This window comes from Glycine soja, chromosome 4 (assembly GCF_004193775.1).
Source record: "Glycine soja cultivar W05 chromosome 4, ASM419377v2, whole genome shotgun sequence".
NCBI classification, from domain to species: domain Eukaryota; kingdom Viridiplantae; phylum Streptophyta; class Magnoliopsida; order Fabales; family Fabaceae; genus Glycine; species Glycine soja.
In genome coordinates this window covers 42,261,392-42,272,958 of record NC_041005.1, presented here as the reverse complement: position 1 = coordinate 42,272,958, position 11,567 = coordinate 42,261,392, and the positions used below count along the sequence as shown (strand labels likewise).

At 33.3% G+C, this 11,567-nt stretch overlaps 1 protein-coding gene across 1 annotated transcript; it reads left to right on the top strand.

Annotated features, from left to right (window-relative positions):
• Nucleotides 1-905: 905 nt before the first annotated feature.
• Nucleotides 906-3,819, top strand: LOC114409737 (organic cation/carnitine transporter 3-like). Its single transcript, XM_028373313.1, has 2 exons — nt 906-1,634; nt 2,669-3,819. The coding sequence occupies exons 1-2, from the start codon at nt 962-964 to the stop codon at nt 3,574-3,576; spliced, it is 1,581 nt and encodes a 526-aa protein (XP_028229114.1). The 5' UTR covers nt 906-961; the 3' UTR covers nt 3,577-3,819.
• The last annotated feature ends 7,748 nt before the right edge of the window (nt 3,820-11,567 follow it).

Genomic DNA, 11,567 nt, shown 5'->3' with positions numbered 1-11,567 from the left:
TTAAAATTCAATAAAAAATTACTGACATTTACGTCTAATAAAAAAATTACCGACATTTATTTGTCCAATGAAAACCTATTGACATTTTGATCCAAAATAAAAATTAATGACATTTTCATCCAAAAATAAATTGCTAACATTTTCGTCCAACAAAAAATACTAACATTTAGGTCTAATAATGGTAACTTGCTGACATTTTCTTTCAATTTATTCAGTATGACCACGTTGACAATCAATTTTGTGACAAATTCATTCATCTGTATCAAGTAGGTTATTTTATTAACGGTAATGGACGAAAGTTAACGAACGAATAAATTTGTCACACTTTTTATACTTCCGAGAACTAAATTTTAAATTTTAATCTTTCAGAAACAAATTTATTAACGATTTATATATTCAAAAATTATATTTAATATAATTATATATTCAAAACTCAAACTCAATAACATTAATTAAATTGAAACAATCTTATATCAATTCATTAGCACATGCTACTTGTAATTATCACACTAGCTATTACATCAATTTTTTTTATATATATATTTGTCCCTTTATCCACTTGTGTACAAAAGACAAAAAAGATTGAGTTGTAAGTTAATCATTATCAATAAATACATATGAAATAACACATCATGCTCTAATACACTGTTATTTAGCTAGTTACCTATTATTATGTGGCATACATTTATTAATTTTTATAGTAATTATTTTAAAAATAATAATAAAATGATAATTGAATATTCTTAAGATTACTATAAATGTATGGCCGTAAAATTCAATTTAATTATAATAAAATACAATAAAAAATGAATAAAAAACAAGGTCAATTCATAATATAGAAGAAAGATGACTAGATTAGTACAGACTAATATTGATAGGTTTCTCCAATATAAAAACCATTTGCATACTCATTTGGGTAAGCAAGAAGTTGAATAAAAATCTCTATCTTCTCCTCATCCAAATGGCCGACTCCACCCCTCTCCTCTCCCAACCCAACCCATCATCATCTCCCGACACACAAGAAGCACCGCCATCAAACCAACACCATCCCTCTCTGGGGTCCACAGTAGAACTCTGCATAGGCGAGTTCAACTGGTCCCAGTTCCTCCAGTCGATTCTGGTCTCCCTCGCATGGATATTCGACGCCCAGCAGACCTTCATCTCCGTCTTCACGGACGCCCTGCCCGAGTGGCACTGCACCGAGCGGGGCGCCAATGCATGCAAGACTGCCACCACAGTCTGCAGCCTCCCAAAGGGCTCGTGGGCCTGGGACGTGCCCACGCAGGCCTCCATCGTGTCGGAGTGGGGCCTGGAATGCGCCAACTCCGCGATCACGGGCCTCCCCGCTTCGATGTTCTTCTTGGGGTGTTTGATTGGCGGGTTCGTACTGGCCTCGCTAGCGGACTCGTCGCTCGGGCGCAAGAACATGCTCTTCTTCTCGTGCCTCGTGATGGCCATCACTTCCTTGCTCGTCACTCTCTCGCCCAACGTTTGGATCTATTCCGCTCTCAAGTTTCTCTGTGGGTTTGCTCGTGCTACCATTGGGACCTCTGCGCTCGTGCTGGCCTCCGAGCTCGTTGGCAAACGGTGGCGCGGCCAGATTAGCGTCATTGGCTTCTTTTGTTTTACTATAGGTAATAATTTTTTTACTATAGGTACTAATCATGAGGCATTGGGTTGGTTGTGTGGGACCAATGCTCCTTCTTTTCTTTCCTTGAAAAATACAATTTTTCTTGGGCGCTGGGCTGAATTGATAACAGGATATGTATAAGGAACTTAAAATAAGAAAATATTTATTATAAAAATTAAAAATAAAATTATGGATACTATAGTTTTATATATTTTAATCAATGTTTCAAGGATACATGTTAGAATTTATTAATTTTTTTTATAAAAATATTAAAAATACATGCTTTAAAATATTTTTTAACACACTGCATTCGTATTAGTGAAAATTTATTGAAAATTATAAAATTTTGTAAGTTTTATATTCTATTTAATTTTTCTCTATTTTGATTTTATAATTTTTAATAAATTTTAACAAATAAAAAAGAATGTATTTCATCAGACACCTCTTTTTCTTATAAATGTGTTTATATCATTTCGTTTTTCTAGAACAATTTGATTAATTTAATCATAAAAAAGCTAAAAATTAAAATAATTAATATGTGTTACGGCTGAGTAATAACATACGCATGAGAAAAATGTTAGCAACGGTCTTTTCTTAATACACTTCTTTAATTTATTATTAATTAATTGAAATTTATTAAAAAAATTATATATAATTGTTAATCTTATTTTTATTTAATAAGACTCACTCTTAATTTTGTAGATTTTAATTATTTTTAAATTATAATAGAGAGAGTAGGTTAGAAATTTATTGAAAAATGTATTGTTAAAACTCCTCATTACATAAATACTTAGGCATCATAACTATATTAATTATTATTATTATTATTATTATTATTATTATTATTATTATTATTATTATTTAATAATAATAGACATTAATTTAATATATTTTTAAATAAAATTAATGATTTCTTTTTAAGAACCAGGAATCAATTAATTATTTGTAAAAATTAAATGAATTTAATTAACAACGTAAATTTAACAGTTTATTTACTTTTCATCCATTTTTACGTGTTTGTGACATGTGGTTGTGTAGGGTTCTTGTCCCTGCCAGCCATGGCTTACATAAACAGGAGTTCTTCATGGAGGAACCTTTATCTGTGGACATCCATTTCAACCATGTTCTACTGCATACTGGTGAAGTTGTTCGTTACGGAGTCCCCTAGATGGCTTCTAGTGCGAGGTAAAACAGAAGAAGCGGTGGAAACACTAAAGTGCATCACATCAATCACCCAAAGCAACCTCAATTTGGCCATAAATAACATGTCCCACAAGGAAGAAACATGGAACGTGGACATATTCTCAGCCCTCAAAATCTTGCTACAAAAAAAATGGTCTTCGAGAAGGCTGTCATTAATTATGGCAATGGGAATAGGCATTGGATTGGTGTATTACGGAATGCCACTGGGCCTCCAAAATCTATCCTTCAACCTCTACTTGAGTGTCACATTCAACGCCTTATCGGAGTTACCATCAGCATTGATTGTGCTCTTCTTCGTAGACAAGTTCAATAGGAGAGTTGCACTCCTCCTCTTCACAATCCTAAGTGGTGTTTTCAGTGTGATGTCAATCATGGAAATGAAGACATCATCGTGGACCAACAACATCCAAATAGTGTTTGAGTTAGTATCGTTCTTCAGCGCTTGTTCTTCGTTCAACGTGTACCTAATTTACACCACGGAGCTGTTCCCGACCTGCGTGAGGAACTCGGCGCTGTCGATGGCGAGGCTGGCAGTGGTGCTCGGTGGCACGTTCAGCCCGTTGCTGGTGAGTGCTGCAAGAGGGAACAAGTTTATGTGTTATGGGGTTTTTGGGTTGGTGATAGGGTTTAGCGGGGTCTTCGGAATATTCTTGCCTGAGACAAAAGGAAGGGCACTGTGTGATACAATGGATGAAGAAGAAAACAAAGAGAAAAACATGACTTGTGACATGTTCCTGGCTTGAATTCAGCGGATTTTGAAAAGGAAAAAAAAAAACATCGGGTATGTTTGTTTGATGGATTTGCCCCAATTGGCAAGTGTGAACAGAGAGTTGTTATATAAGGTCAAATAATTAGAGCTTTAATAATTAATGCATGGGAATATTGATGTTACATGTGTTGTATAAAGTGAGGTTCCTTTTGTTGATTAGAGATATCCAAAACCGAACCATGAAAGTTCATAAAAATTCAATAATGACTTCATGAAACGTACAATTTTCCGCTCGTTTGTTACAATTTTTTATTAAAAAAATATTTTTTATATCACAATTACTTGTTTTTTTTATAACACAATCACTTGTTTTTTAATCACTATTAGTTTATTTTATATCACAATCACTTTTTTTCTTAATCACTATTAGTTTATTTTATATCACAACCACTTATTTTTTTTAATCACTATTAGTTAATTTAGTTTATATCACAGTAACTTTTTTTTTAATTTCTAACAAATTGGCCTATAAAAGGATCATATGGGTAAATAGGATAAGCACTTAATAAATAAGTGTTCATCATAAAAGTACTTATGCATGGATTGTTTATATAATCGAAGAGAAAAATAAGATATTATATATTGAAATTGAGTTGAAAATATATAGATCTATCATAAACTATTTTCCTCTATCTATAAACTAAGTTCTTTTTTTATGAAGGAATAAAATAATTAAGTTCTTTTAAATACTTATGAGTGCTTGTTGTCATAAAATAAATTCAAATAAATTATAATTTAATTTTTCCAAGCGCATCCTAAATATTGGATATTCTAAATGTTAGTGAAAAAGTTATTTGCTATCTAGTATTATATTATAAATTTTAATTTTCATTATTGAATGAGAGCGTTTTTGGAAGTTATTTTCACTCTTATACCTGGGAGTGGAAGTATGCTGGGTGTCGAAGGCCTATGGCCTAATCCTTTTAAGATCTATTTCGGTTTGACTGGTTTAACAAAAAAGTTAGACTTAACCTTTTTTTTAAACATTTTTAGTTAAATAGGAGAGGTCATAAGTCTTAAAAAAAACTTACTAAAATGATGGATTGACTTATTTAGCCTCAATATTTTTTAATAAAACTATTATTATTAATATGATATAATATTTTAATTATTTTAATAAAATTATAAAATTATTTTAGTGGCTAGCCGATTTAAATTATCTTAATGTTTGTAAATAAGTTTTGATCTCATCGTATAGTTTAAAATTGTCTTACTATTTTTAATGAAAATCTTTAGCTTTGCAAAAGAAATAATTTTATGTTTTACACCTAATATGAAACGGATCATTAAATAGGCTAATGGGTTAGATGAGCTTATATAAAGACTAGACCTAAACCTAAAAAGAGGTTTGTGACAAGTAACATTCATGACTTAGGCTATAGAAATATAAAATAAGTTAAGTCAGATTTAGATAAGACTCGACTCGACCCAGTCCATTTTCACCCCGATACAATATGATTTATTCTTATCCAATGTATTTAACATTTAATTTTACTTTTAAGTTTTGTTCTTTCAAATATGCTTTTTAATTTTAGTTTGATTTAGTTTTAAAATTTTAACACTGTATCAATTGGGGATATTTATTCTTGCAATATAAATTAAAATAACAGGAGATAAGTTTAAAATATTTTTCAATTAATACACTAACGTAAACAAAACTTTTATTGATAAAATAATATTAATGTATTTCAAATTTAAAATACAAATTCAATTAACATTAAAGAATGTTTGATAAAGCTAGCTAAAGGTGATAAACCAACTTAAAAGCTAGAAGTTCAAAAGCTAGTTAATTAAAAATATTTTGGTAAGATTAACTAATAAGTTAGCTGATAAATGATAAATGACTTAAAATGACATATTTAGTTATTTGATTATATATATATATATTTGTTCCTTATAACTTATTATCTTTAAAAATAAGACTAATTTTTAATTTTGTTTTATAAAAGAATGGTAAAGATATGATGATGGTAATTATATTGTTTAAAATTATTTTTAAAATATTTAAATAATTATTAATAATTTTGTTTAGAAAAAATTATTGAGAGTGCTAAAATTCGAGAAAGGTTTTTTTAATTAAAAAATGGAAAAATGAGATTTCAAATAAATTAGTGAGGATACAATTGAAAACAAAAAAGTTAATATCTAGCTCATTTTTATAAGCGTGCTTCAAGTACCATATGAAACTTATAAAAATAACTATAAACTACTAAAATAAACACATGTACAAAACAAGTTTACTTATCTTCTTTTCTTTTACTTATAATATAAGAAGCTTTTGGTGGGACACATGTCAACACCTCCTAAAAAAAACTCTCTCCATAACTTCTTTATAATTTTTCTTCAAATTTATATTAAATATTTTTTGTGTAATATTATATTATGATAGATTTATATAATTACTAATAAACCATTAAAAATAATTATAATTTATTTAACTAATTTTTTTACTTTAAAATTCTACAAAATTATTTTTATTTAGAAATCATATAAAAATAATTGTAAACAGCTCCATAAATAAATATTTTGTTGGTAAATATTTATATTATATGGTTTATATTTTTATACTAAAAATTAGTTTAAATATAGTTAATATTTTATAATAATTTGACTCTATGTTTAGAATTTTTTTATTAAATATATTTTAAATAAAATAAAAATAATTTTGTGGCTATAATCAAATATATTTTATCTGTTTAAGTATTCCTACTCTTTCTACATTTTTGAAAAGTTTAAATAGTTAACTGTGTTTTCTAAAAAATACATTTAATCTTTTTAATAGATTAATTTGAATCAGCTGTATCAAAGAAGGAGGATATATGTGATTGTTTGTGCCTGAACCTCTGGTTGTGCAATGCTGGTGAAAAATTACAGCACACTTAAACTTGAATAATCTTCTAGGGTCACTCTCCTTGGCTCTTCAGCCATGATAACTTCTTCAATTAAATCTGTATGAGATTGCCTTGGAATAGGAAAGCAAGAAGACGTCTCGGAAGATCGAGGTTCTTCTTCTGGAGTTGTTGCTGCTTCTAAATCCTGCAAAAATTTTCTAATTCTCTCTGTGTTGCGTCTCCTGCAAGTAGCGTTAATCTCCAAATCGATGGGGATCAAATCACCTGCAGTAGATCTTCTTTGCATACAAGAGAAACAGAACAACAATTATCCAGTTCAAAAGAACAATGAATGTACAATAACTAGAATATGAATAAAAAGAATCAACGAATCAAAGAGAAAAATATAAAGCAATGTCGTAAAATTGAACTGAACTCTTCTAATGAATTAAGTTCCTCGACAACGGCGCCATAAATACTTTGTTGGATTTCCCTTGCAGTTACTTTTTGGTCCAATTTTCCTTTATACAAATATGTTCAAGGGAAATCCGACTCACCAGAAAGCGCACCGGGTCGTCAAGTATTTAAAATTAAAACGGAGTGATCCGAGTATCGAACTCAGGGAACTTGCTTATTAGACAAATTTTTATTCAGAAATCAGGCATTGTTGGAATAACATTGATAAACAATGGTTAAAAACAGAAATAAACTACTTCTATGATAAGAAAAAGTAAATTCAAGTAAGTACAAGTTGACAGCAATAGGTAAAAAGTGTTGGGTCTTTCTAACAAACAAGCTGACGCATATGAGGATATTTCTCTAATTAATCATGTTCTTGTGTTCTATGTTGTAGCCTAAAGTACTAAACCTCGATCCCTCGTAAGTTTAGACTAATTTAACCTAAGCTTCGTTCGCAGATCTCTCTTGTAAGACTAGGCTTAACTTAAACAACATTATCATCATAGCATATTCAGAAAACCAAAACCCCACAATCCATCCCTGGTAATGTGGTTATTCAGTCCTGCTGCTATCAAGTTCTAAGGCAACAATACATTTCCCAATGCTAAAGTCACCTAACTGTACACACAAATGGGTGATCAGACCAAGAGCATGCAGAAATTAAGCATTGAAAGAAGCATTGAACACATAAAACACAATTAATTATATATTAAAGTAATTACATCAGCTGTTCCTTAGAAATCCCCAACAAGGGTGTTTAGCCAACCATTATAGAAAAACCTAACACAAATGAGATTGAGAGTACAGAATAATTGTTCCTTACATAAGAAGGGGGATCCCTCCTCCTCTTCTCAGCACCTCACAATCACTCTGCAGCTCACTAATCTCTCTCAAATTGAAGAACCCTATGTTTCTCTGCAAAGTTGCTCCTCTTGTTGCCTTTAGAGCCTCTATCTCGAAATTAGCACTATGGTGCCCTTGCTCGGGAATTCTCAAAAATAATTTGTGTGTATGTGTTAATTTTGCATAAGACAGACTTTAAATAGGCTCTGAATCCGTGACGTCGCGCTTAGCGCGAGTAAGTGGATTTGAGCTTAGCGTCAGTTATGCGCTGAGCTTGGCTAAAGACAACCATCGCGCTTAGTGAGCGGATCTCGCGCTTAGCACGTGGCCTTGATATTGATGCTCTGCCATATTCTTCTGTCGTGCTAAGCACGCTGAAGCTGCACTTAGCGATGGATGCGCACTAAGCCCAAATGATGAGTTGAGCACAACTTCTCCCTTTAGCACTTCAAGATTATAGCCTCTTTTGACCTGAAATTGTGAAAATTTGATCATTAAATCACATGGGAGATACTAAAAAAAAATTTGTGTGTGTGTATTAATTCTGCACAAGACATGCTTTAAATAGGCTTTGAATTCGTGATGTCGCGCTTAGCGCCACCCTCGCGCTTAACGCGAGTAAGTGTATATGAGCTTAGTTCCAGTTATGCATTGATCCTGGCTAAAGACAACCATCGCGCTTAGTGAGCGGGTCTCGCACTTAGCACACGACCTTGATATTGATGCTCTACCAGATTCTTCTGTCGCGCTAAGCGCGCTGAAGCTGCACTTAGCGATGGATACGCGCTAAGCCCAAATGATGAGTTGAGCGCAATTGCTCCCTATAACACTTCAAGATTTTAGCCTCTTTTGACCTGAAATTGTGAAAATTTTATCATTAAATCACATGGGAGATACTCTAGAGATAGCTATAACAATAAAACAAGATTTATTTACAAATCCCTACAAAATAACTATAAATTTAGGAAACTATACAAGTTTTAAAAAATATTTTCTATACAAAAGTTAGTCGTATAAGACGACTAATAGTCATCATAGCTTTACACTCTTCCTTTGGATTGTTTTCTATGTTTGCTCCAAATTTGTTGGAAGAGTTGTTAGCTATTTGCTTAGCTAACTGCCCCACCTGGATCTCCAGATTTTTGATGACTGACTCTGTGTTCTTGTGGTTGGACATTGAAACCTGCATAAACTGAGCAAGGGTCTCCTCCATCTTTGTGGTTCTCTCATATAGGCTAGGCCCTTGTTGCTGAGGCCTATTAGATGGTCCACCCTGCTTTTTGTTGAATTGATTGTTAGGGTGGGCTCTCCATTGCCCTTGCTGCTGATTAAAATTCAAACCATGCTGAAAACCTGAGTATCCGCCTGCATTATAACCTTGCATGGGCTGATTCCCCATATAATTTACTTCATGAGCATTTTCATCAGTGGAAATACATAAGCTAGACTCATGAGCACCACCACAAATAGTGCAACCTGCAAAGTAGTAGAAGGTAAAGGTTGACTAGAATTTAATTGAGTTGGCAACTTACTTAGTGTTTAAGTTAAAGCCTCAAGCTGCTTGGAAAGCAACTTGTTCTGTGCCAACAAAGCATTCTGTGATGATAACTCAAGCAAACTTCTCTTGGTGGGAATATGTGTCCTGTCACGCAAGATAGCGTGATCACTAGCAGCCATGTTTTCTATTAATTCCATGGCTTCTTCAGGAGTCTTTAGCTTAATTTAACCTTCTGCAGAAGCATCAAGTAGCTACTTCGACTACGGCCTTAACCCGTCAATGAAAATGTTCAACTGTATAGGCTCAGAGAATCCATGGGTGGGGGCCTTCCAAAGCAGACTACGAAATCTTTCTAGAGCCTCACTCAAGGATTCATCTGAAAATTGAAGGAAGAAAGAGATGGCAACCTTTCCCTCTACAGTCTTGGACTCCGAGAAATATTTCTTCAGAAAATTTTCCACAACTTCATCCTATGTCCTTAAGCTATTACCTTTGAATGAATGCAGCCACCTCTTGGCATCTCTAGATAGTGAAAATGAAAATAAGCTGAGCTTAATAGCATCTTCTGGCACACCAGCAATTCTCACAGTGTTGCATATTTCAACGTATGTTGCTAGGTGCACGTAAGGATCTTCATTTGGCAATCCATGAAACAAATTGCCCTCTATAAGTTGAATCAAAGAATGTGGATAGGTGATATTTTGAGCCTGAACCTCTGGTCGTGCAATGATAGTAAAAAATTACGACACAGTAAAACTTGAGTAGTCTTCAAGGGTTACTCTTCTTGGTTGCTCTTCAGCCATTATGTTGGCTTCAGGCACTGCAATTTCAGATTCCCTTGTTTATGGAAAACTAGAAGACGACTCAGAAGATCGAGGTTCCTCTAGAATTGGTACTGCCCTTTCTTGCAAAAAATTTCTCCGCCTTTTTGCGTTGTTTCTTCTGCAAGTAGCTTCAATGTCCAAGTCCAAATCAACCAAATCACCTGCAAAAGATCTACGGCGCATACAAAGCACTAGCAAAAAGAGTGGTTAACCAATTCAAGAGATTTTTTTTTCTAAACTAACTAAATATTCACACAAACAAATAATCAACGAATAAAGAATTGATGCCTACAAACTGAACTACACTTCCCCAAATGGAAAGAAGTTCCCCGGCAACGACACCAAAAACTTTGTTCATGCCCTGGTGTTGCTTGTTATTATGGATGCAAAAATCTAACCGGTAAGTGTACTGAGTCGTGCAAATAATAATAAAACGGTAAGAACCGAGTATCGATCTCAGGGAACTTGTTTCATTTGGTGAACTCTCGTTCAATCAGCAGACATTGATATAAAGCCATGTAAACAGAATTAAATCAAAGATGTATATGTTGTAAATCTAAAAGAACTACAAATACGCTTATCAAAACGAGAGAGAAAACAAATAATTAAAATGTTGGGTCCTTCTACTGAGCGCTTGATGTAACTAAAATATTTTTCTCTATTTAATGTTATTTCTGTGTTCTATGTTAAGGACTAAAATATCAAATACTGATTCCTCGCGTGAATGGACTAATTCTAATTAAACTTCATTCTCGGATGTCTCGTCGAACTTAGCCTAATTGAACAACATTACAATCACAACATAACAAAAACTAAAACCCTGCACTTTATGTCTAGCAATGCAGTTATCTAGCCCTGCTCTATTCAGTTCTAAGGATTAATACATTTTCCAATGCTAAAAATCCTAACTTTACATACCAATGGGTGATCAGACCAAAATCATGCAATAATTAAGTGCAGATAGAAGCAATGAACACATAAAACAACTTTAAATAGATAGTTAAGAATTTACATCAAGTTTCAGCAGAATTTTCCAACAGAGATACTTAGTCTTCCATCACAAGGTAGCACCTTTCAACTACAAGATGAGGGTTTAAGAAGAAAATAACAGATTACACAGTGGTGGAGATGTCTCCTCCACCTCTAGGAACCTAGAAATTACTCCTAAACCTAAAATCCTCTTGAAAGCTGAGATTTTTGGCTTCCTTGCTCTGTTTTGCACCTCTGTTACGCTTTTTGTTCACTCAATTCATGTTCTCCCTTGATTTTTCCAACTTTAGCTTTAAAAGGGGCTTTCTATCCTCGGAGGCTCGCTTAGCACCATTTTCACGCTTAGCACGAGTTAGTGAATATCCGCTAAGCGAGCTGGGCGTGCTTAGCGTATGAAGAGACAAATGCCTCGCTAAGCGGGCTAATGACGCGCTGAGTGCAGATGCTTCTCAGATTCTCCTCCAGATTCTCCCAATTCTCTAAGCGAGCTGAGTGTCTCGCTTAGCGCATGACTCTCGCT